This window comes from Grus americana, chromosome 1 (assembly GCF_028858705.1).
Source record: "Grus americana isolate bGruAme1 chromosome 1, bGruAme1.mat, whole genome shotgun sequence".
Classification (NCBI taxonomy): Eukaryota; Metazoa; Chordata; class Aves; order Gruiformes; family Gruidae; genus Grus; species Grus americana.
Window position 1 is genome coordinate 15,996,910 of NC_072852.1, and position 27,787 is coordinate 16,024,696.

The window sequence follows — 27,787 nt, forward strand, 5'->3', positions numbered from 1 at the left end:
GAACCTTCGTGCAGGGACTCTAATTTTTGAGCCACTTATGTCTTCTCTTTAATCTCAAAATTTACTTCTATCACTGGGTCTTTAGTATTTTAACTTTGAGATATAGAAAATACGCCAAGTGTCACCTTATGTTTTCTTAAGAAGGTCAGGGAAGAATTTGTCAAACTTCCAGGAAGGACTGTGCTCCCTCTCCTGTACAGTGCTTAAAAATTTTCAAGTGGCTTGTACCAGGCAAACCTGGTCATCAGAAAATCCCACAGCCACCGCCCTGGGTAAAATTCTGATGAGAAGCCAAGCCTCCACCATGAGCTGTGGGCAAAGGACAGATTAGAAGCTCCTCCAGAGCACTGCCCACAGCCTGTATTTTGGGCCACCACCTCATTCATCAACTTTTGTAAGATGTATGACACAAGTCCAACCACATTTAGTTAAGGGAATAAAAAAAAATTAAAATTCTCTATTTCCTTCCTCCCTCATTACACCCACTCTCCTTCTCCATCTTCTGAGTGCTTCCTCTTTATGATTGCTTACTAGTCTGACAGTGGGAATGTTCTCCATTATATCATCTGCCTGCAGCCTCTTGTCTGTTGGAAAGATCTCTTTTTTAAGATAAACTTATTACTCCATAAAATACAATATTCCATATTTAGGAACCTTCTCCAATTATAGGCAATCACAGTTCCCACTGATTTTAGCCTTATCTACCCTAACCTTAGGATAAATCCGCCTAGTATAATATGGCCATGCAGATTCTTGCTTGGCCTGTACTTCAAGCAAACATGAACTTGCTCTGTTTGTGCTCCAGGCTGAATGAGAGTGTTGCACTCAGCAAGGTGCCAAGCCTGAGCTGGTGACCCTGACTTGGAGTGGAGCTAAAACATGCCCTGTCATCTGGGAGCGTAGCAGAGTGAGTTTGTGTTTGCCTAAATCATGTAAGCATACCATTACATAACCACATATAAAAATGGTTTTTAAGATAATTTGATCCACCAGAATTTGCCAGCATCGTCACCCCTACCTGCTCTCAAAAGCAAGTAGGCAAACTGATTTTTACAATCCTGCCTCTACAAATTACTCTTTGCTTGTTTGTTAGCCAAAAGGTACCAGGTCACTTTGTCTCTGATGGTGATGCCTTATGGTGGGAGGAGGTAGCAAGACACAGCCTCCACAAGCCAAGACAGGAGAGATTGCTGTGGGACTCTGACTGCAATCAATATAGTCTGACAGGATGACTGTAACTCTAGGAGGAAACTAGGAGAGGTCTCCAGGTTCAAAAAGTAGGAGAATCGCATCTTCTCTAAACAACTGCATTTTCACGTTCACAGCACAACACATTTCATCTATGTGCACTTGGTGGGTGTGTTAGTGTATTTCAACCCACCCACATGCCAAGCTGAACAGAAATAGCACAAAAGTACGAGAACATACAGTACTTACATTTCTACTCACAATATATGAGGTAACTGAAATCATCACTGTAAAAGCAGAAAGAATGCAACAAAAACCCCAACAATAAATATTGTTTGAAATAGTCCTGTGCTGGGAAGGGGATAGACTACATGACCAAATAGGGCTCTTCCATCTTCAATCTCCATAAAGATAACGGAGCTTGCAATTTATTTTTCTGCTTGTTGGCAAAAGTATACATCTTGTAAACTTTCAGAGCTTTTAACCCTCGATGTTTCATGACTTCTCCCCATAAGACATCCAGTTCTAAGTATCAGTAAGGGAAATAGCTCTATCAACAGGCAAACCAAAACATAGTACTTGCAAAGTTGCAACAAAGAGATTTTTAATTATGAGAGAAATCACAACGTTTCAAATACATTTAGAATTCATCTCAACAAACGACAAAATTACAGGTAATCAATTGGGGAAATACAATTTTGTCTCACTTTCAATCAACAGGTAACCATCATTTTCATTTTTATATACATAAATGAGAAATCTGATTTAAAGTAGCATATGAACAAAAATCAAACATGAATTTTAAATACTTCTGCAATCAATCGGGCATCTTTTCCAAAAATGGACAGCCAAAATCTGTTCACTTCTATTTATGGAAGATTACTGCAGAGCAGTGGTCTTCCAAGTGGCGTGCGTGCACCACAGGGGTTATGCAAGACAATCCACTGGGGTGCAGGAAGAAAATATCAGAACTTCAATAGCACATGTATATAAGTTATAAATAAGTATACATATAATGGGAGTGCATGCTCAAAAAGTTTTTACCGATAGGGATGCATGTTTAGAGATCACAGCCCTAGAGGATCCTGCCATGCAATTACTGCTGCCATGTCAAAGGCATCTAATGAAGATGTTGGTGAGATATAAGCTCTCCTCTACATCTCTTCTGAACTATCAGTTATACAAACAGGTGAAAATTTCTCTAGGAGGCAGATTTGTGAGCTCCTATCTTCTGTTAAGCAGCATGGATTCTCAAAAAAACCCCAAATTACTCAACTTTTTCTTTGTTTTCAGGAAATACAACTTAGTGGTTTCTCATTAATCTCTTCCCTCCACTGTACGTACTGTCAGCATTTGATGAAAGAGCTATTTTCCTTCTGTGTCAATCAAGATGAGTAACAAGGTATTTGCAAATGGGAACAGATAACCACTCTGGAAAACTCTTAAATCAAGGAGAAAAGTTAGCGCTCTTTTTTTAATCTGGGCTATCTCACTTACATGAAAAAGTGGCTAGTGAACAAGATCTGGCTCAGTAAGCAGCCATTATGTTAAAAAGTAACCAATAGATTACAATGCGCAAATGCAGAAGAGGAAAATTTTGCTCTTATCCAAAGCATGATGATCAGATTTGTTAATCTCTCGTCCAATCTGGAATGAGAAGGATGTAGAAATGGTGACTAAACGGAAATCTCGCAGTGTCTGTAATCATTATGTAGATGTATAGGCTGCCTGATTTAGGGAAAACATGTATAAGAAGAGACAAAATAATAATGGCATAGAAAAATTATACCAAGCACCCTTCCTCAGCATCACCTAACAAAACACAGGATGGGTGGTGAAGTTGAAAGGTAATACTCTTAAATTAACAGAATTTTTTTTTTTAAATTTAGTGCAATGTATAATTATCCCTTCCAACTCTGTATAGTAAGAACATCTGCAATTACACTAAATGAAATTGGGACAATAAATCTGAACGTTTCATGGCATATACCAGCCACATCAAGCATCAGCAAGGGGTAGTGAAAGATTCACCCAAGAGCATAATATATCTATCTGCTGCTCACAGAGGGTTATTTATATCTTCTCTGGAATCATTTGAACTGGTTAATACAAGAATAGGTCTCAGGCACAGTAACAGCTAGTTCTTGGTGTGGGGAAAGCTGAAAACCAAAAGCCAGCAGTGTATGAAGTCACAAGTAACACAAACAAACGTTTTGGATTCACAGGAAGAAGCTGTTTTTTCTTACTTGTTTTCACTCTAGTACTATATGTACAGATTGCTAGATGCTGCTTTTACTCAAAAGCAAAATCTCTGAGTCTTGAATAACATTTTTCTTGTGATTTGTCCTATCTAAAGCTAACTGGAGAAACAGTGATGAAATCTTGGTGAATTGCAATTCCTTTTTTTGTGAAATTTAATAAATAAAAACCTTAACATCAGAATGTCTCAACTTTTTTAGGACTGCACATTTCGGTTTTTCACCATTCAAATCTACCTGCAATATTACAACAACATTAAGAAAAAAAAATTCTAATGACTCTTAAAAGTCCCCCAATCTTCCTTCACTGAGAATTCAAAGATTCTTTTGTTTACTTTTAATTTGGAAGATAACTCAATCGTGAATTCCTCCAGGAAATTAAATGTCCATCTCTAGCGGTGCTCTACTATAGCTATCGGAAATGAAGCATCTGAGTGGAAATGTTACATGGTCACCCTTCTCAGCTTTAGAAAGCTACTGTTGAGGCTGGATTGCAAGACTGAATGTGGATTGCATTCTTGGCTACACCACTAAACCATAATGAAACAGTGCTGTCTGACATAGCTCCTGTTCTACACACAGTACACATTTCAGGCTCAATCTGTCTGCCCAAAAATAGGCATAAAAAAAAAAGTTAAGATGTTCTAGATTATATCCACAGGGCTGGCAAGCATGGTACAGGACAAGTGGGAGGCCATGCCCTTCTGCAGAGGCAGCTGGAGGCTAGGCACAGGATTTCAGCACTTTAAAGACGGCACAATACTCCTATGCCTTGGCAACTGTGTTGAGCCCTTCCAATTAATAATTTTGTAATGTGTGTATCAGTAAGGCAAGAAAAAAAAGGTAAATAAAAAAAAGTAGCTGTGCAATACATAGTTGATACTGTTTTACAATTTGCAGGTATATTCATGTTGGTTCTGCCAGTTTGACTAATCCTGTCACCAAGTTTTTCAAAGTTTCAGGTTTTATTTTCAGTTGTCAAATTCAAGAAGTTCAAGGGCTCAGACTCCCTCTTTACTCCTACATTCTTTTAGTTTAAGGTCAGCTAATACAAGCACATACTTGTCAGCTTATTTCTACATATCCCTTTTTTCAGGGTTTCTGAAGAACTTGCCGGCTGGCTGATCACAAAGCAATGTATACTTTCTAACAAGCCACTGGCCAGATGCAAACTCTAACAGAGATGATGAGCACAACAGACCCTCGTGCTGCCACAGTTACAGCTGATAGGTCTTTTTTTTTCCAGGTGAATGCCACTACTTGACACTACACTCCATGGTAAATAATAGAGATACGAGTGTAATATTTTTTACTCAGGATGACTCTCACAACCTACTAAAACTCCTGATTTCTTTCATCAGCAAATTTCACTCTGAATTATGAAGCCATGATTCAGTGTCTTTAAAGGAAGACCCAACTTAAGCACTATGCTCTAAACAGATAGCAAAATAATGTAAATACATATTTTTATTTTAAAATTTTAAATATTCCTTATGACCTTCATGACTGCTTCACCTACATTCCTCTTCCATATACTAGTTTGCAAACTTCCAATACAATTCATCCAACAGACATGGTGAACAAGGTATGTGTTATTGAATTGCAATTTTTTTAAAGCTGTTCCAGACAGCAGGTGTCTAAAAGGTAAACAGAATCCATACTAACTTAATTGCTGCAATGTTTTGTAGCCAATTGTTACAAAAAACCTTTTAGCAACTATCTGTCTTTAAATGAACATATAGTAAATGAATGTCACTGGAGTCTGAGTTTGCTTTCAGAATTAATGTTGTTTAAGTGAAAATCTTGTTTACAAATACAAATAGTAATTTCTTGTAGGTCTGCATATTACAAAAATTAATTTACATCTCTTCATAAGAAAAGCATTAAAATTTCAGCAACAGACTTTACAAAAAAATTGTTGATCTTAAAAATTATTTTTTTGTATGATGACAACATTTACTGTAGTATCCATTGGCTTTTTGGGGATCCTTACCCAAAGGATAAGGCTTTGGGGATCCTTCCTCTGTTCAGTTTAATGCTAGATAACAGTGTGTGGCAAATGACTGGAAGCATTTGACAAATGCAAAAAAATCAAAGGTCAATTAAATATATGGCAAATAATAAATATATGGGGAAAATGACCAAATTTGTCACAAATAGTGAAAAAAAATATTTGAATAGTCCAGATTTTAATACCATAAAGACGATGTATCATGCAACTGACAGAATATCAAATGTTGGTAAATATTAAACTGAATTGAATTGTCCGAATTTTACTTAATGACAACTACAATTTTGATTTTTTAAAATTAATATGGCAAATTCAATTTGGAGTTATACAGACAAATTTTACTGCTATCAATAGACTGTGTTTATCTGAAGGCAGAATTTAACTGAAAATATTTCCAAATATAATGGAAAGCCAATTTGAAGGTTTTGTCTATCTACATTGCTTTACTGTTATGCTGTAAATCTACAAAAACCAGAACACTGTACATAGAAAAACATAAGCTTTTAGAAATTTAAAATTACTTACAAGCTGCTCAGACTTTACACCATAGAGCTGAATGGTCTTTGCCACATTTTTTGCCACAGCTAAACTCAGGTCTGGATCAACAGCAGCCACATTTAGCTCACTGGAAGCAAAGATTACAAATCTTAATTAACAACTAAACAGTGCTGTATTTAAATGATAAAGAATTAACTATGAACACATAGTTACGTGCCATGTCAATTTAGAGAGAGTAACGCATACAACCCAGTCTTTCTAAGCACCGTAATTCAGTTTACAATTTAACAAATCATTTGGGAATTTCATGTGCAGTGTTCCTATTCTAGTAAAAATGAGCAAAGTTTAGGAATGACACTTCAGTATGAAATCACTCTTAGTAAGTCATTCAAAAATATTGACTGCAATTAACTACATTCAAGCTTTGGCAGCAGCCTTCAAACATTACAGGTGAATACACAGTCATTCAACTCTGGAATTACATGAGCTGTGCAGAAATACCCAGGGGACGCCTTAGCTTGACACAACTAATAAGCTGTGTTTTAGGCAATCCTTTATGGTAACATAGGCCCCAAAGGAATGACAGGGAACAAACGAGAGAAGGAAAAGACTTCTAAATCACTTCCAGCGCTTCTTGTTCATGGAAACCCCCGGATCTCCATTGGCTGGGGCCGCATTCATAAATGCTCTACTGAAAACAGACAAGCACAAGGACCATCATGTTGCTAGTGATGAGATTAACCTCTCCCAAGAACTGGAGAGACACTAGGCACCCTGACATAGGAATAACCTTCTCGGAGAACTCTGCAGGGCCCCAAACATCATTAGCTAAAGGTCACTCTGGAAAACTCAGCTGAAATTTCATGTCTTTTCCCTTCTCCTCTGCAAGGAGCAAAATAACATCAATAGCCACACCAATAGGCATGTTCTGAGCATCTGCCACTCCCGGCCACAAGTGCAGTGTCACTATTCAGTATTACATGCTATGGGAAAATAACAGAAGATTGGCAAGGAGGACTGTAAACACACTCAAGTGACTTGCAGCTGGGGTGTAGAAAAACACATATATCATACTAATTGTTGTTTAGACTTGTGTGTTGGGCAAGTAGAACATCTGTGTTTCAATAACACAGGCCTGTGGTAGACTTAGAGGCATGCTATCAAACATGCTTGAGATGCCTGCCCTGCTGTGGGAAAGATCAAAGCACAGCGGTAAACTACGTCTGTGTGAATCCTTGAAATCCAAGTGAAAACAGCAGGTTTGGTGATCCTCTAGCACGGACGGAGCTCCACGGTGCCTGTGTCCCTGCTTGTGTGCTCTGCCCAGGTGCTGCTTCAGGGATCCCCCAGTTGGCGAGGTAACGAAAATGAATTTATTCTTTGCATTTCATCCGTGGTTTCGTGGTTGTTCCTGTGTCCTGCCTGGGCCGGCTCACACAGAGACACACACTCACACATACAGTGAATACTGCCCATTGTTTTCAGCCTGTATTAAACAGAGTAGTTCTTACTAAACCTTCTGAGGGAAAATACACCGTTGGTAATTTAAGCATCTCATTTAATAAATTCTACTTCGAATAGTCGTCTTTATCTATTATCTTGCTGTTTCACTCTAACAGAATATTTACATCAGGTATTATCATTTACAGCCAAGCACCTATCATCTTCCATTTCACACAGAATAATTAAGATATCCGACATTTACAATACATGTGAAGTTTCTCTTCCTGATGTCTTATAAGCTTAAACAGTAAAACTTAAATGAAATTTTCAGTTATTCCAGAAAAAAAACCCCAGAAAATAAATAATAAACAATAAATTTGAGAATAAATTATAAATAATAATAAAGAGGCAGTTATTCTGCTGTATTCAGCATTGGTACGGCCTCACCTGGAGTGCAGTTCTGGGCTCCACAATTTAAGAAGGATGTGAAGGTCTTTGAATGCCTCCAGAGGAGGGCAACAAAGCTGATGAAAGGGCTGGAAGGAATGTCCTATGAGGAGCAGCTAAGGACTCTGGGCTTGTCTAGTTTGGAGGAAAGGAGGGTGAGGGGCGACCTCATCACTCTCTACAGCATCCTGAGGAGGGGAAGGGGAGGAGGTGCTGATCTCTTTTCCCTAGTATCTAGTGATAGGACTTGTGGGAGCGGTTCAAAGCTGCACCAGAGGAGGTTCAGACTGGACATTAGGAAGCATTTCTTTACCAAGAGGGTGGTCAAACACTGGAACAGGCTCCTAGAGAGGTGGTTGATGCTCGAAGACTGTCAGTGTTTAAGAGGCATTTGGACAATGCCCTTAATAACAGGCTTTAACTTTTGGTCAGCCCTGAGTTGGTCAGGCAGTTGGACTAGATGATTGCTGCAGGTCCCTTCCAAGTGAAATAGTCTGTTTCTATTCTCTTCTATTCTGTTCTGTTCCGTTCTGTTCCATTCTGTTCCATTCCAAATCCTGACAATTTTTACACTAAACAGTTTTATAACTAAAGAGTTATCAACCTTTTACTGCTAAGGAATTCTGATTTCTAAAATTGTAACTTACAAGAAAAAACATGTCATTGGTTACATTTTGCAATGTATTATACATGCATACCTGGCTATAGTTTTAACGATGCTGTCAAGCTCATCAGAAGAAGGAGGATTCCGACCTCCAGGAGGGAAGACAAGATTGATGGGGTCGAAGAGCCGAGATAAGGATTTTGACAAATAAGCAGCTTCATACTGTTGCAACGAATCTTTCAATGCCTTTTCTGGACTGTGGGTATAAGACAAAATTACTACGTTTTAAATTAAAATACACAATAGCATTGAATCTTTCCAGACCATACATAGTTTGCAGTATTGAACCTGTTTTTCTTTCTGCTCTTTAAACATATGCACTTGAAAAGATTTTAATAGTGTATAACACCTTGCTTTTCACCTGAACCATGTAACTAGTCAGGGAGCCATTCTGTGTAGTTCAATGCAGTTCTTAGCACTTTCTGTAAGACCTACGTGGAATCCCTAATTCAAGGTTTTCTTGAGACAAACAGTGCTAAAAACATCTCCAAAATATCAGTAAGATAAAAAGGCCTTTCACTGCAGTTCTGGATATATTCACATATTTCATTAGCAGATAGCTTGTACCCAGTGACATATTACCCCCCCAAAAACGCATCTCCTGGTTTATGTATGAGTACAAAAAGCTTCAAATAGAAAGACTCTTCTTAAAGTTATCTTTAATAAGCTTCAGTCTTTAGTATTTCTATTTGTGAAAATGAGTAAGCAGTAGCTCTCTCAAAAACTTTAACTCATTGTCAGAAGTTTGGTGAACTTTTTTCTTTGCTTCCATTGAAGTCAACGATAAATCTCCCACTGACTGCTCAGGAACATATTTAAGCCAATACAAATCTCACATAAAATATTCATTTTATCTTACATAAGTCTAGAATTCCTAATAGACTTGATGAGTCTGTTTCAGTTTGATCTTTCTGATATCTACCACTCAGATCATGTTTATTCTACAATGTATAAACATAAAAACTGTGAATCATAACAAACTGAGCATTTGTCACACTCCAATGATTGTGATATCATTAAGAGAAAGCTACTGCTGTAATCGTAACACATATAAAATATTGAATTTTCATCACACTGCTTTTTTTTTTTTTCACCCAAAGAGACAAAAAGATAAAACTAGTTCCAAAGTCAGGGACTTTGTGAAAGACAAGACAATCCAACACTGTTAGTTATATAACCTAATGAAAATCTTACAGCTCTAAAATAGTATTAAAGCAATATCTGCAAGAGGAAAAAAAAAAAACCACCTTTAAAATTTTCCCGCTCTGACAATTTGAATAACATCAAATTCTTAAAAATATTCTGTTTTCCTGTAGGGTGCAAAGCTTTACATTTTATTGCCTTAGTGTTCATAATACATACTCATAATCTTGGTTTTTTTGCATGAATATGTCCTGTGTATCTTCTTCCATTTGTTGTAGTTCAGCAAAGAGATCAGTAGTTCCATTTGTGTTAAAATTCCTCTGAATATTTTGACTATATTGTTGCAGGCGCTTCCACAAGTCATTGTAAAGCCTCAGTAATTTAGGGTATTCTCCTTCAAAAGCTTGTTTCAAAAACATAGAGGCTGCAAAATAAAGAAGTAAGCAATACACATTGCAAAGTTCAAACTAATTCTTTGATTCACATAAACAACCTGTATCCTTGCATTTATTTCAATGAATGACATACAATGTTATCCTATAATATTAATAATGTAATATTTATAATTAATTTCCAAGTGGCAAAAGCTATCACATTAAATGCACCTGACAAAGGTATGTATGTAAAGAACCAGCACAAAATCCACAACTGGAAGACTGGACATGGAAAACTTATTTTGTACAATCAAGATACTAATCATGGTTGTGAAACATTTGGTATCAAACTTAATTATTACTATTATCATTCATTTAAGGCCACAGTGTGGTTAGAACTCTCCAAATCTAGAGATTTTCTAACAATAGCTTGATGGGGGAGACATGTGGGGCTGTGCAGCTTTCAAGATAGCCATTTAATACAGACAAAGATAACTTCTATGAGCCAAAGTCTTAAGAAATGTGATGAGGGAAGCATATGTTTTTACACACACTTCTTAAAACAAGGTATCTAAAATGCAATTCCTAAACTTGTCAAGCAAAGAATGACAAAGCCAGCAGAACAATCAGCATTATTTTCAGCCTTGAAAGGCTTGCCACAAGTAACAGGAAATGAAAGAAATGTACAACTGTTTTAGCAATTGATGTTAATCTTGATCTAACATCATTCATACTTTATGGATTTCCCATTACATTAGGAGATTAACACTGTTTCATTCATTCGTAGATTTTTCAGGTTCCAGACATCTGCCCCATTTCACCCAGCTGATCCTTTTGACTCAAATATATTCTAATTCTGAATACTGGAAGATTCACATTTATTATCAAACACAGAGTTATTTTAGGTCACAAGACTATGTTTACAAAGACTGTCCCAAGCTCACAAAAGCAGATCATGATCTATTATCAAACTCTGTAAACTGCCATGAATTCCTATTTTTACACTATTTTTCTGATATTGTCTGGTCTTCCTCTGATCTATATGATCCAGAGGTCTGTGACTGATGTCAGCAGATTCAATCACTTTGAATTTATATGTTAAAAATGAACATTCTCATTTAGATGCATCAATTGAATGAAAAAGTCTACTCGCTGTAAGCATTGTTTCCCCAAAATTCAGCTGTAGCAAAGTAAAAACATCATTTGCCATCCAAAAATCCAACCACTCCCTCTAAATGTTTAAATAAAAAACATGATTAAAATTGTAAGTAATAAAATAGTTTTGAATAGCTGTCAGACAAAGTACTGCTGACAAAATGTGAGAGTTCCCTTCTGAAATGTTGATTGATCCCATTAACTGATGTCACAATTTTACAATCTTAAAACTGTGTGCTGAAAACAGGTAGCACATGTTCAGTTTGAACATATGACATTCCAGGTGTGTACATACTGCTGTTAAAGTAATGCATAAGGCAAACAGTAAAATTAATATATTTTAACACAAGATGAATATATTTTCTTTTGGGATCATCTAGTTACTTAGCAACTACTAAAGATGAATCAACCAGCTAGTTCTTCAAAATTATATTGCTGCTATAAAGCCTGGAAGGACCAAATTTTGAAGGGCCAATGCAATAGCTGAGATCACAAAGATAAATGCAAAATCTTATGCACTTTATGTGTATGTGCAAAAGATTAACTTTATACACTGTATACAAACACGAAAGATGTATTTATGAAAGCACCAATCTCATCTGGGGCTTATGATCCAATGGCATGCTGTATTAGCATATACTGGTAATAGTACTGCCTAATGTTTATATATAATTTTATGTAATATTCCTTGATTGTATTTGCTATTTACATATTACATATGTACAGAATACTGTGTATAGTCAGAACACTAGCCATTTATCTACATTTAGACAAGACACAACTTTGAAGGAACTCAAGTCCTATTTATAAAGGTATCCAAAAATGGCTAAAATTAGATTTTTACAACTAGTCAGTGTTTAACAAGAAAAAAACAGTAAGAACTGCTCTTTAAAATCAAATTACTATTTTTGAATTTGGCAAACCCATTCACTCTGGAAAGTATAACGTACCATTCCAAACATTGTTACCTCCACATATAGTTGCAAAAATATGTTTGTCTTGTTAGATAATGGCTACTTAATGGAGCAGAATATATTTATTTCTGAAAATTTAACCATAGTTTAGGAGGATCACCCTTTTTGGTTACAAAACCAAGAAGTTTTCAATTCATAGACCCCGCACTGAGTGAACCATTGCTATAGTTCTAGTCGAGGAGATAATGAGCAAAGGGCTTATTGAAATGAGAGATTCAAAATAGCTATAGAACACATTATAAAACATTTATACTGAATACTTACAGTCTGTTGCTGACTGAAACTGAGAGGAAAGTGTCTGAGTTACTGCAGTCCAGAATTTGTACAAAATATCAGACTGGCCATCCTGATAGCAAGGGACAAAAGAAATACAAGTTTCAAAACATACTCTTTTCAATGCAAATGCTTCCAGTCAAAGTTGTTCTACCATCACTGACAATAAAAACTAAGTAAATGAAGCCTGAGAAGTTTTCTTCAAGTTTAAAGCTAGAAAAAATATCAGCGAAAACAAAAATACAAGCTACAGTCTGCTCTTAAATGAAATATTTTCCTTCAAGTCTGAGAGAAATGCTCCCAGCTCTCTAGGGGCGTGAGCGTAGACGGAAGCAGTACACCTCAGGAGCTGGGTTAGAAAATCTCTTTGCATTGCAGCGACCTTCTCATTCCGTGGGGTTTCTCATGCTGGCTACATCACAGCAATGATTGATACTGTTACATTACAACATGCTTCCAAACACCGACCAGGGACCAAAACCAGTGCACACTGCTCTGCTTCACACAGAACAGTTTACTGTTTCTAAAAACATAAACCCCATGAAAACACAGTGAACCTCACAGTTGACTCTTCACCACCTTGTGTCAGTAGGGCTTGCTGTCAGCAGCGGAAACAAGGCAGCATATTCTTGCAGAAATGACACACAAGAAACGGCAGGCTCTTCCCTTACTCCCCCCCAACATCTTGCACTTATGCTCAAGCATTCAAGCATGATTTTATTTTCTCTCTTTTGCTTTCTTCCTATGTGTTTGAGGTAGAAAAAATGAGAAGAGATGACGATGGGTATCCTGTCCTGCCCACTAGTTAGATACTTGGACAGCTGTCCACAGTGTTTTCATGGGAAGGGGAAGCTCACTCTGAACAGAACGGTTTTCTTCATTGCATGGTATACATGTAATGTATTGACCCTACTGTATAAATTAACCAGTTTGATCAAATTACTATAGTAATGATAATCAGCAAAAAGTGCTCGGAATGAAAAAGTGAAACAGCCAGCAGTGATGACAAATGTCAGCAATTCTAAGGATCTTACACACTGGCACTTCGCTGTTTCTATCCTGACTTGCTCTGAAACATAGAATGGGTTGGAAGTGACCTTAAAGATCATCTAGTTCCAACCCCCCTGCCAGGGTTTTAAATCAAAGCACAACATCCACAGCTAAAGATGGGTTTAAGCAAAGGGTTCAGCACTGAAATCGCTGTCAAAGACGGATGCATTTTCTCAGCTTTCCTTTTGGCACTGCCAGTGACTATAAGGAAAAAAAACAAACCCAAACCCCCCCCCCCCAGCCAAGCAACCCTAGTTCCCGTTGATAACACAAGCCCTTTTAACATGTCAGTTCAACTTCTGCACTGCCCAGCACCACAGAAAGGAGGAGATTAGCTATCAAATATAAAAGGCTAGCTACTCCAAACTGAACTACTACTGAAGATGACAAAGGAAGAAAGAATGCACTCTATTCACTGGCATTGGCAATAACATGCAAAGCAATGGAGGTGTTTAGAAAGGCATCCATGAGCAGGGTGCCACTGCATCCCACTTGAAGATCTGGTCATTGAAAGACTGTAAGTTCAAGCTCAAGTTTCAGTTCCAAAACTATGGTCTCAAAGAATTGATATAAAACCTGAAAATCAGTCAAAGGTACATGGAGACATCTAAAAATGAAGTAACTTATTTTACAGCCATGTTTGTATTTTCTGTAAAATTGTACTTGATTTTCATAAATGGGCAAAGTAGACAATGATTCAGAAGGTGTGCTGCATAAAATATTTTGGGGTTTTTTGTAAATGTATTGCTGTAGCATAAATGTGAAATTACTCAGTTCTTCATTTCACAGTTTCACATTTAAAACATGAAAATTACTATAAAACAAATGACCTTTCACATTAACTATAGAGTAAATTAAATAGCTTTCATATTCTCTATCCCAACCTGGAACAATGTTTGCCTATTCAGCATGGTAACTCAATTCAATTTCTAAATAATCTAATGGAGGTGGAAAAATACTTACAGAGCACTTTCATACAACTTTTTTTTCATTACTGTAATCACCATCTACACCTCTGTCATAGTCTCAGCAGAAAATGCAATGATTAAAGGGTCTTGAAAACAAACTTGCTTGTAGTCCCTCCACACCGACATTTCTATCTTAATTGTCAGATTCAGCATGGTGACAAATAACAGTAACATATATGTGACGACCTTTAATGTTTTTGTGAAAATATAGAACTTTTGTATGTACCTATATACATATATATTATAGTCAGACATATATACATATGTACTCATGTAAGCATTTGCATAGTAGCCACAGCTGTACCAAACCAATTAAGACTCTGCCCATTAGCTGGTGTCTTCTGACCTGGGCAAAAGGTGTTCATTAACTGTATCAGAATTTTGTAGTGAAGAAGGCCCTCACGTCTCGGCTAACCAACTGTATTATGTATGAGGAGAAACAGAGGGGAAAAGCTACATGGATAATTCAAATAACATTTCATACTGATTGACTGCTCAGTCAAAAATGTTTAGGGGAAAAAACAATCAATGCCCCAGTTTTGGACCAACTAAAAACATCATCTATGGAGTCATTACTGGTTGCTTCTACAATGTAAGGTACAATATTTCCCCATGTCCAGTGTTGAGATGCAGTCACTCTGGACGTGAAATATAGCTGCTGATTAATAGCGCACAAAAGACCATGTAAGAGTTTCTGGCAGGAACTAGAGAATACTGTTGCCTACGCATACACCAGGGGGTATTTAGGTGGGTGGACTGTAGCTACCAAAATTGGAATACAGCAAGGCATTAGCATTAGATACTCCTGCTGGAGTAAAAAGTGCCATATGCAACCATAAGCATCCAGAAACCATTTATTTATTTTGTCTAAACCTGTAATTTCTTTTGCTTATACATTAACTTATTATTTTTTAAGTACTCTTAAGTATCTCACTGCTTATTTTTTAAATAATGTATTCTAGTAGAGATTACATTTGTGCCTGTAGATCAGAATGGAAATTATAATTTAACTATTTAAAGTATAGCGTACAATTCCATTTGACAATAATCAATACTAGAAAATGACACAAAAAAGGGCAGCAAAGGAGTATTTTTCTCCAGCTTAGCAGGAAAATAAAGGAATGTCTCTCTCCTTGTACTGGACATCTTCTTCAAGGACTTAAGAAGACAGGCAGGATGAAGATGGAAGACGAAAGGGCAGTACTGCTTGCCTGAAATGTACGCAGCAAATCTACTGGCTCACCTTATTGTAATGGAAAGTTTATAAGCCTTCCCCTATGCTTCATATAGCACTGTGAGCAGCATCCCACAGTATCAGAAAGTAACTGCTCTTTTGGGCCTTTCACTTTCAGAAAACGTCATCTAGCTAAAATTGCATTCTTGTCATCTTCCCATCTGTACAGTGTAATGAATCTGGTCCTCCTCTACACGTACACCAAATATCCTCACTGGCAGACAATGTATGGGAGCCCTGGGTACATCCACATTAGTGATTCAATGTGGAGAAGGGATTCTTTTTTGTGCAAATCTGTCTTGTGCCTGTACTTGTGGTCGTGCAGAACACACTGAAGTGTGCTAGCAGACTACTTCCACTATTCAAGGAATACACTACCTCATCATTAGCTTAAAAAGAACAACTTCTGCAATTAAATAGCTTTTTGCAGGATATCATCATATTTTTGTAACAGAACCCACAAGGATGTACTAATATTTTTATCAATTAATATTCTGAGACTTTAAATTGGGAATTTTCCATTTCTCTTCCTTCTGAAAATGAAACAAAATTGAAAGATGTTAAATTACTTACACCCCCTCCAAAATAAAAATGCTTGCTTTGAAATCTAGTCACAAGCAGATTAACATCTTGTGATACAATCCCTTGTAGCAGGAGCAGCTGACAAGATGAGTAATGAACTGCATCCGATTATCTTTTCAGCTCTGTGGCAATCATTTTCCAACAGCTTCCTATTCCATAACCAACAACACTGGAAAAAGGTCACCATTCTGTCATATTTTCTCCCTGTCAGTGTTATGTGTTTAATAATGCAGAGAACACATAAACCTTTGGAAGTTAAAGAGATCGGGCATCATTATCCGGGGCAAAACTGTTTCAGGTGCATACTGCATATATAGAAAGCACACATAAAACATCCATACATAATTTAAAGTTTCTCAGAAGGAAATTATTACACTTTAGCATATAATAGAATGCTGTTTCCTCTTTTCATGCAATGTGTTCTTTCTTCAACAAAAGGACCTTAACTGTAATTGACGGTATCTAAAACTCTGGACAGGCAAAATTCAGGTTGACATATACATAGTCCCCCCATCATGGAATACAACTGAATTAAATCTATGACCATGAATTGCAAGCAACTGTAGAACTATAAAGGCAAAACAGGATTTTCCCCCCAAAGCAGATCCATTTAACTCAGCATTTTTGAACTGGTGGTATTATCTGTTCACAACTTTATTTTGATCTCACGGCAGAGAAAATCGGCACATAAATCATACTTTGCACAACTATAAAACAGTTGGGAGGCTAAGATCAGCCACAGAACTGGCTATTTTTTCATAAAAATCTGCTGTGAAAATGCTCCTATACCTAGACTAGACTTACATAAACTAATAATCTACCAGCAGGCTAGACCACAACTGCAATGAATCTTCTCAACAGTAGGGCTCACTGTGTTATGTACATGAACTGGACAAAGATCATTAGTTTAAGCCATAATTCAACAAAGTTTACCCTTAGTAGAATAATAGCTGCAGGCAGTCTGTTTGACTTCCATGGTATACCTTATTTATGTGAAATTAAGAATGTGCTTAAGTGCTTTGCTGAATCAGGGCCATAATCAACGATCAGCAAAAAATGCGTTCACCTCGTATTACTATTTAGTTTCAACTAATACTATAAAGTTACTATTGTCAATACTCTGCACAGACAGTAATACTGTGCAACTTCCCACAATAGAGGAGGGTTGAGATAAAAAAAATTAAGAATGCGTGATAATACTGCATAATGACAGCGTAAGGAGACACAGTTGGACATTGCTCTCTGTCCCAGCGCAAGAAAGCAAAGTTGAACACAGGCTTGTGCATTCTAGGTGAACACAGACTAGCAAACTGTATTTTAAGATAAAGTTCTCTTAAGTAATTATTTCTGTTGTAAACTAATAAAATCGAGTCTTTCCCCAATAATACAGGCATAATAAGTGTGAAAATTTAATATCCTAATGGTAAAAGTTTAACACCTTTGCTAGTCTAGGACAGAAAAGGTCTGCATTTGGCAGATACCAAATTCAAAGCAGCCGACTGGCCTTTTAGGCAGCCATTTTAAGCTGCAAGTCAACAGAATCACAGAATGGTTGAGCTTGGAAGGGACCTCTGGAGATCATCTGGTCCACCGCCCCCCAGCTTAAGCAACCTAAACCTAGGTGGCCCATGACTGTGTCCAGGCGGCTTTTGTTTATCTCCAAAGATGGAGACTCCACAACCTCCCTGAGCAACCTGTGACCACGCTCAGCCTCCCTCAGAGGGAAAGACTGTTTCCTGATGTTCACAGGGAACCTCCTGTTTTTCAGTTTGTTCCCATTGCCTCTGGGCACCACTGGAAAGAGCTTGGCTCCAACTTCTTTGCACCCTCACTTCAGACATTTATATACATTGATGAGATCCCCTTGAGCCTTCTCTTCTCCAGGCTGAACAGTCCCAGCTCTCAGCCCTTCCTCAGAGAGATGCTCTAGTCCCTTCATCTTTGTGGCCCTTCATTGGACTCTCTCCAATGCATCCACATCTTTCTTGTACTGGGGAGCCCAGCACTCACCACAGTACTCTATGTGTGGCCTCACTGGTGTTGAATAAAGGGAAGGATCATCTCCTCAATCTGCTGGCAATACTTTGCCTAATGCAGCTGAGGTCTCTATTCATCTTCTTTGCCACAAGAGCACATTGCTGGCTTATGTTCAACTTGGTGGTCACCAGGACACCTAGGTCCTTTTCTGCCAAGCAGCTTTCCAGCTCAGTGGCAGCCAGCATGTACTGGTGCCCAGGGTTGTTCCTCCCCAGGTGCAGGACTTTGCACTTCTCCTTGTTGAACTTCATGAGGTTCCTGTCAGCCGATTTCTCCAGCCTGTTGAGGTCCCTCTGGATGGTGGCATGACCCTCTGGAGCATCAGCCACTCCTCCCAGTTTTGTGTCATCAGCAAATTTGCTGAGGTCATACTCTGCTCCATCATCCAGATCATTCATGAAGGTGTTAAACAGGACTGGATCCCGTGTTGACCCCTGGGGTACACCACTAGCTACTGGCACCCAGCTAGACTTCACGCCACTGATCATCATCCTCTGGGCCTGGTCATTCAGCTGGGCCATTCATGAGCAACCTTATGTTATTTTATATGTTCGTAATGGATTGATTCAAACATCTCCTATGCAATCACTGGTGGTAAGGAAAGGATTCAGATCAGTATTCTTTTATTGGTATGGAACGAACAGGGGAAAAAAAACATTTATACTTGCATATAAAAAATTCTTTCTTTCAATAGTCTTGATATCTTTAGTGCATTGTATTATAGCATGCATGCAGACTTGTCAATAATGTGAGCGACATTATTACTCAGCTGTATAGATTTGAAATTTAGATTAATGTTGCCTGTTTGCAGGATTACAAGATTATTTTTGACAGAAAAAACTACAGGCTGACAGAATCCATGTGCTAAATCCCTTCCCACTTACACACATGAAAGTGACTTGATTTCACAGTTCAAAAAGTATAACCCATTTTCACTAATACTAGTAAGTTAAGAAACCATTGAACAATAGTGGGTTGAGTACCAGTACCATAAGAGCAAAGATATTTGAAGATCTGTATTCACTGTTACTCTACATCAATATTAATGCTGCAGCCTGGAAAACTGATTTAAAGTCTCCTCAAACATAAAATCAGAACAGCGTAGCTAATTTTTAAAAAACATACCAAACTACTAATTAACTTTGCTATTACTGAAATGAAATCTCTTGAGCTCTGTTCTTAATATAACTATTTAGTATCTGACATTAAATCTAAATTCAAGGAATGAGAATGAAAGTACCCCCCTTATTCAGTATTAGACAAGAATGCAAGAAGATGCTGAGAAGACATATATTTATTTTTACAAATGTCTCTATTTCCTCCACACTGTAAATTTAGAACTTAATGAGTATAATTTCCCATCTGTGAATTATCATATTTGTGTGTGTCTAAAATAGCTATTCTAACATTCAAATAATAAATCTGACCCACTGATTCTAAACTGGCTCCCACTTCATGACAATCACTTCCAACTTATTTTTCCCTGTAGAAATTTTGATACTTTGAGTAGAATGTGAAAAACATCTTTATTGTGAAGCCTCTTTGAAATGTAAAACAATATAGTGAATATTACCATGTAGCTAGTTGCTGCAGGCTCCTGAAATCAGGCTTTGCATACTAATACATACAGTGTTTTCTATCTGTAATCAAAGGCTCTGCCATAAAGAAATACGGGACTTGCAAATGCTGCTCTAAAAACAGAAGACATTTAAAGGACAGTCTAAATATTTTTTCCACCAATAAAGCAACAATGCAAATGATTTAACAATTTTGTACAGCAAGATCTTATGGGACAGAAATAAGGAAATCTATTTGCACTATTTCTATAGCAACATAATTGCCAAATGTTCAACTGTGAACAAAAAGCCATCATCCTCAGTAGTGCGATTAATCAGTAAAGAAACAGACAAATTCTGAGTGTGTTTTCAATAAACCTTTTCTATCTTCTCAAAGTAGTCAAGATTAAATTTCTCAAAAGAACAGTGCATTTAGATTTCTAATGTTGTCTACATTATACATTGCAGGTGAACAGATGTCAATAAATGACACCGTGATTTTAAAAATGACCTTGATTTTTTTGTTTTACTGCAGGGCACAGAATTTCATTATACCGAGTTGATCAGTTTATACCCAAGGTGTAATAGTTTCTAGACTTCCAGCAGTAGTGCAACATTTTAAAAAGGTCTCTTTATGCAGCTGACAAAAGAAACAAAATGTGTTTTTTAAAAAAAAAAACACACAACCTTCTGAACTAGAAAATAAAGTTAAGACTGTGCGTTTTCCCTATTAGAATATTAGAATTCTTAAGTGATCCCTCAGAAAAACTAATTTGTAAGGAACAAAAATACTTAGGTCTTCAACAGTGTCCTATATCTTCAAAACTACTTAAAATATTAATTAATCCTCCCATATTCCTGCAAGATATGCATCAACTGCAAGTAAATGAACTTAGTGTTTTCAAAATCCAGGGACTACCCAAGGGACCCAACAGCTTTCTTCTATCCAGAGAACTGATTTAGTATGTACAGCAGCAATTCAAACTCAGCTTTCACCTTGACTACTACATACCCCATCCAAGGATGGGTGGTTCGTTACCACATCCACTCAGCCCGCAGTTTTTCAGGTAAGATTGACAAGAACAATGATAAAAGGCGGCACTTACGGTAAATGCATTTCTTTTTGAATAGCAAGCTGACTGAAAACCAACTTACTTAAGTAATTTTCAATCATCACCGACCTGCAATTTGCACAAACCCCACCAAACCAGAACTGAAAAAGAACAAAGGTCATTATAACCTACTAACCCACGCAACCTCCACACCATCGCTTTTATTTACGGCCGCACACTTCTGTCAGAGAAACAGAATTAAAGTTCTAGAGAAAAGGCAGTGTCATTAGAAAACCATTGCACAAGCTCTGACCCTGCCATTTGAATTAGAACCAAATTACTTTTAGCATGGCTGTCTGGACACACTGATCCATCCAAAATTAGAATCAGGACCTTTAAATGGTAAGACCTTTTTGGTTTTTTAACAGAGGTCTCAAAAATCTTGCAACTGAATTCAGTGGGACAATTTGTAAGTTTGAAATAAAAAGCATCTTCAGCATTTTGGAGATCAAGAACCTGCTCATTCACCTGTGTTTAGATGTCCACAGAGTACCTTGTTATTATTTAAATAATAAACAGAAACCACAGTAGAAATGATGTGCAAGTAATCCAATTCTGCTTCTACAAAAAATACTGGAAAATAAATCACATACTTGTAATAATAGGTGAAAACTAGATTATTTTCTGAACTCATATAAGGCAGTAACTAGATTATTTTTCAATTTTTTCCACTTGGGATTATTTTTTAATTGGGTCAACTGGATGTGAATAGGTGATGTTAGCTGTGAATAAAGCGGCAACATTTTTTAACAAGTTTGGATGGGGAGGAGAAATAAGAAGGTGAAATGTAAGTACACTTCGGGCAATAAACATTTATATTTTCCATTTATCTTCTTTATCTTATGTAATGATGAGGACATTTCCTTCTGTACCATTAACACCTCATATTGCCAGTGTTGACAACTCAGGAAAATCGCCTGCTTACTCACCAAACGCTCATCAGGAGAGGCAATGATAAGAGCCCTCCACCAAGTACAGAATAACACTCCCTACAACTCCCAGCTCACTTTTTTTACCCAGACTTACGTAAATGGCAGGGTCTGCGATGTGCCTTAGCTGCTGGCGAGCGGGACGTCAGCAGACCAAAGGTGATCAAGGACAGATCTGCTCTCTCATGGGGACTACCCTTTGCCCAGCACGGAGACCCCAGCTCACCCTTTCTATTGACCACCCCAAAACCCCCCTACAAAATGATTTGCTGCTTTTAGGGCTGCCTCTCGCTTTGCAGAACTGTTCTCTGATGCCTATGTAGGAGTTAGGGACCCAAAATAGATGAGGATCAGAGATCATTTTCAACTCTTTTACAAGGGGCTTAGAGGGATTCTTATCTCTAATTAGGAAGCTGGCTGTCACAGAAAGATATGTTCTGCTTCGACTTACACTGAAGTCAATTGTAGTTTAGGTATTACATCAGCTGAGGCAGGATTAGTCACTACACATTGAAAGAGAGAAGCAATAAAGCAGAATAAACTGGAGTAACCTATTAGCTTTCCGAAGGTGAATTAAGCAATTGAAAGAAGCGATATAAATAACCAGTCATTAGGCGAACAAAAATATCAATTTTACGTTATTTAAATCTTATTTGTAATTTTAATTTTTACACTCAGCATTATGAAAACAATAACCCTACCTTTTAAAAAAATGTATAAATAAATCTCTATTCATTTTCCCCAAAACTAGAAATCAGAACTTAATGAATTCTTTTAGCCTTGTTCCACAACTAAAATCTAATCATTAAAGGCCTTTTCTCTTAGATAAAACTACAAAAATGTCCATTCAGTCTTAAAGGAAATTTATTTCTCCTTTAAATATCTTGTAGATCTTTTTTGGAAATTAAATCTGTATTTTTAATATTTACAGATGAATAATGAATCTATAGTTCATTGCTAGTATGAAATGTAATGGTTTTTACAATGTACTATGAGTGCATGATTTCTTTTCAAAATTGCATTCATTTCATATTGTGGCAAAGGAAAAATACCAGAATCTAAATATGCAAAGGGAAGGAGTGGAAAAAAGTGCAGTATAAATTTAATCTCCAAATTCTTCCATAATACTCGTGTAAACCTGGGTATGTCACTTAACACTTGGCCACATATAATGGTGGAAAAATTTGGAATTGAATTCTGTAAGAGAATTCTTAGTGTAGAAAAGATGAGGATGTTGTCATTGCCCTGCTGCTGAACTCCAGTATTTATAAATTTTAAAAGTTCTGTGCCTCAGTTTCTCCATCCGTCAGTTTTGTTTTCTTTCCTTTTTTGTTTTAACAGAGAATTTCTGTGAATCCTTTAATTAATTAGTTAGTGTTTTTAAAACTACATTTTTGGATACAACATGATACAACACTACTAAATATTATTATGGTAACAGGTAATTAGAAGGCCAGAAAGCACATGTTTGAGATCATAATACAAAATTAGAAAAAATGTAGGCTGTGCTATCTGTGAAGACAAAGACACAAAAAATCCCCAATGGGAAAAAAGAGAATGATTAAAAAAAAAAAAAAAAGGCAAGTAGCTTCCTTGCTATTAAAGGACTTGTGCTTTAAAAAGGCTGGGTCTCCTCCTCTCTTATGCTTCCTAGGATGATACTTGCACTGCAGTAATCAAAACAAGGAAGCAGATGGACAGGCAAAGTGGTACTGCAGCTGCTGCAGAAGATGACTATAATAATAATGTTGACATCAGTAACAGTAATTAGTGCACAGACTGTAGAGAGGATGATTCGTTTTCCTATCTTCTGGCGTGGGCACGCTGCCCCAGAGAATGGGTATAATGTTAATACCTTTAGTTTGTTTTGTTCATTTGTTCAGTTTATTAATGAAATCGAATACAATAAAGAAAATCCAACTTTTCTTCCTCTCCAGAACACTTGCTGAGGAAAGCACATTGTTTCAGTTTGGATTAATACGAGATGGAATCTTCATCAGTAAATGGCAAAATACCAATTTCTTACTTGTATCTGTCTTCGATGCACACAACAATTCATACTCTCTCATAGAGCCATCTGTACATACACTCCTGAATTTCAGCAGCATCTAGTACTTGTCTGGTCTTGTCTAAAAAACAGCTCTACTGTTTGGTGTGACTTCACCCATCTGCAGGCTGGTGCCGTACCTTTTTCAAGGACACTAGAACAAATGGTGTAAATGTGAGGAGGGCCAAGAAAAACACTGTGCTACACTGAACGACCTCAGGTAAGAAGAAAGCAAAGCATCAATGCTACCAGTGGTACCGTGTCATGCTGAGAGCTAGTAGCATCAGACAAGGATGTACCACTACTCCTTAGCTGCCTCACTGAGAAGGACAACTGTCCAGCTTGGTGTTATACTACACCAAAACACCTGTTGAAGAGCAAACTAATTGGAAGTGTGATAACTGTGAAGAAACGGATAGATGGATTTTATTTGGGAAATATACAATTTGTCACTTAGATGCAATCCTGCAGTATTAAATCACAGGGAAGGAAGGGTAATCAGAGAGATCATGGAACATGCTTAGCATATGACAACCCAAAAGCCTTTTATTTTATTTTATTTTCTAATGACTTTTTCCTTGCTCTGCATCTAGCTTCTACTGAGATTCATTTTCCCCATTCATTTATTCTCCAGGATGAGAAAAGATTTGCTCTATTATCATCCTCAACAACTTCCTATCTCCTTTTCAAGTGCTCTTCTACAAAAAGGAATAGTCAAAGTGAGAAGCACAGGCTCAGGGTGGGAGTCACTCACGAACACTGAAAGCTCATTTATCTCAGTTCCCTTTCCATTCAAACTCTTCCTGAGCCTTCCAGAGTTCCTCCTTCTTCTCTAGGTTTCTGTGTTTCTCCTTAACCATCCTGATCTACTGAAGGGCTCCACCCAGGCAGCAATAGATATTTTTTGCCAGCTCAAACTTTTTAATGAAGAAAATATGTTAAAAGTTTATACACTTTCTGAGGTGTTTTGTGTTTGGTTGGGGGTTTTTTTACAACACAGAAAGAGAAGCTTGAAGTGCCTCATAGAAAAGTGATGTTCTGTGCAGTATCTTTTGGAGATGGGCTTAACAGACAAATAAACTTAAATGCTGTATTTAACCTTCATTATTTGCTTTCACTGTTGAGAAGATCACATTTACATATGAAGAGTTTCCCCAACATATTTCAAAAATTAAATTCATGTAAATTAAAAATCCAGCCATATACTTGGAAAACACGATGTCTGCATAAACACATCTTTTGTTTTTGTTTCTTCTCATCTACTCAGGTAGATGAGAAAGCTTCAGTAATTCTGTTCCTAACACTGAAGGAGACCATTAATCAAATTATTCCAAATATGAGTAGAAAACAATGCAACTGAATGGGAAATAATAGGTATTCAAAAGAACAGCCATGATTATTTTTCAAGAAAGAAATCGCCAAGACGTAGAGAAACAGATGGCTGAAAGTGTTAGATGAAGACACATTCTCCTGTGCAAACTAACAGACTTAATTAATTACTCAAATCACATGGTATTTTATGGAATGACATTAATGATCAGTAATAAAAACTGACAGTGGTGCCTTATCAGCTCCCTTTAAAGGAAACAAAAGGAATGATTGTAAAAGGAACATGTTTATACCCTACAGATGTAACCCACAAATCATAAATATAGTTTTCAATGTTAGTTTGACTTTCAACACTTTCCCATTAATTTAATTACAAATTTTTTATGGAACTGTAAAATTGTAAACAAAAGCATTCCCTCATCACATTTTCCTTAACAGAATTACTAAAACATATTCAGCTAAATTAAAACTTTACCTTAACTATTTCCTCTATGAAGCAGACATGTGACACAGGATCTCTTTTCTTTGTCAATACTTTCTGCAAATGCTGCACCTGTAAGAAAGAATTTATTGAGAGGAAAAGTGACAACTAGTATCTCATATGCAAAATTACATGACTAGACAAAAAGCAATTAGCTGCTGAGTACCTGTCCGCAAGCAGCACAGATCTGATCCATGAGTTTCTCCATGTTTGTCCAGAGGGCTGCTCGAAAAGCTGCTGTGTTCCCAGGTGTTGGCATAGCAGCTCTACCAGGGCCACCTAAATGGTTTTTAAATATACACAGCAGCACATTTCAGCTTTCACATGTGAAAATTAAAATATTAGAAATATAGATCTCTATGCATTCTGACATAAGAATTTTTCTTAAAAAAAAATCAACGTAGCCTAAAATAGCTTCAAAACAGAGCTTTGTGAATGGTCTCAGTTGTCTCAACTGAGAAGTCAACTAAAAGCCGACGTTCAGTGGGGATACTTCAATGTTCGTCACTGTTACCTACTTTACCAATTCAGACCTCCACAGAAACACCAAGGTAAACGCCAATGAGCACTGTTGCAGGATGTAATAGCAAAGCAAAATGGCAGAGACAGTAGCTGTGAAAAATGCAGGTATTACCAGCTCAGGACTTAAACGCATAGGCGAGCTGCTAAAAAAAAAAAGTGATATTCCAACTGAAGGGCATGCAGCATCTGAACCATCGCTTTCCTTGAGAGGGGCTGTATTTTTTTATTATGGTAGTGATTATGGTTTTGGATCCCCAAGTTGTTGCAAAATTATTTTTAAGTTTTAAATGTTCATATTGCCAAAGTTCAACTTTGCCTGCCTGCCCAATTCCTCAGCATTCTTTGGTATCTGAGCTAACACGTGGGAATGAAATGTTTAATGTTGCGGCATTCCTTCACATTGAATATACTGCTTTGAAACAATTTTCGTCTCACAAAAGCATCACAATGTAGTTTCAGGCTTGTTCCGTTGCTTGCAAATAATTTCTACCCGTGATCCTCCCACCAACACAAAGAAAGCAGAGTTTGGATTCATCTTTACATGACAAACTGCTGAGAAAATGCTGAAAAGTTGTACACTAATGAGGACAATTTTCTGGGCAAGTCAGGAAAAAAAGAGGGGATGCAGAATAAAGGAAAACTTCTGAGCCCAATAACAATAGACAGATCCAATTTTCGCTTTCGTTTTCTGAGACATGCCTACTCCCACCCTCTACTGGTTAAAGCAAGCGGGGAAACGTTCCTGTAACTGGCTTGGATGTGACAGTTTCTTCCATTTGACAACATACTGTACTTCTGTCAAAAAAAATCAGTTCTCATCCTCTGTGAAACAAGTAGAATACCTCTTGTAACAGTTTGAGATGGTTGGGTCAATACTTTGATATCCAAAGCATTTTTTATGTTCTCCTCCAGGACTGCACAGTATCCGTCTACCACATTAGCAATGGTATTCTTCAAAGTCCCAAGGTTATGGAAAACCTGAAGAGCAGTTCCCACTTGAGTAGGATTCTAGAGAAAGAAGATTTTAAAAAATAATTATTATCTTTAACTGTACTATAGGGGTTTTTAATCCGTGATGAGGCATCATTTTACTGGGCAAGTTCATCTTTAAGTTCAGTCTGCTAATTCATTTCATTTAACATTAAATAACTACCATTCTTACTGCATAACAGAGAACAGAGGGTAAAGGAGAGGATTGATTTCCTTTGATTGCTTAGCAATGCTTTGCTTAGCTTCCTTTGGTGCTATCCTCTGAATAAGAAGAACAGGAAAAAAGGAACTGGAAGCACTGCTGGCAATATCTAACCTGGGGTGAGTTACCAGTGATTGATCCATTAATTCTGAGGTTAGTTACAGTACAGCTACATTCAGCTATGGTGTAGCTAGTAATATTGTTTTAACACGCGGGATCTGTTACAATACTGTCATTTAAGTGCCAAACAGTTAATTAAATGTGATACAAGCTTAAAAAAAAATACTAACCAAGGACAAGCAGAGGCAAGCAGGTCAAGC

General features: G+C 37.2%; 1 protein-coding gene across 3 annotated transcripts in view; it reads right to left on the reverse strand.

The window, feature by feature from the left end:
* COG5 (component of oligomeric golgi complex 5) overlaps window positions 1-27,787 on the reverse strand; it is a 189,512-nt gene that overhangs the window by 37,458 nt on the left and 124,267 nt on the right. For all 3 annotated transcript variants that reach the window (XM_054812742.1, XM_054812749.1, XM_054812758.1), the window contains 7 exons: window positions 27,118-27,283; window positions 25,920-26,032; window positions 25,748-25,825; window positions 12,420-12,501; window positions 9,872-10,076; window positions 8,544-8,705; window positions 5,983-6,082 (listed from right to left, as the gene is read on the reverse strand). In XM_054812742.1, the coding sequence (XP_054668717.1) occupies window positions 5,983-6,082; window positions 8,544-8,705; window positions 9,872-10,076; window positions 12,420-12,501; window positions 25,748-25,825; window positions 25,920-26,032; window positions 27,118-27,283 (906 nt within the window). The remainder of the gene's footprint in view (window positions 1-5,982; window positions 6,083-8,543; window positions 8,706-9,871; window positions 10,077-12,419; window positions 12,502-25,747; window positions 25,826-25,919; window positions 26,033-27,117; window positions 27,284-27,787) is intronic.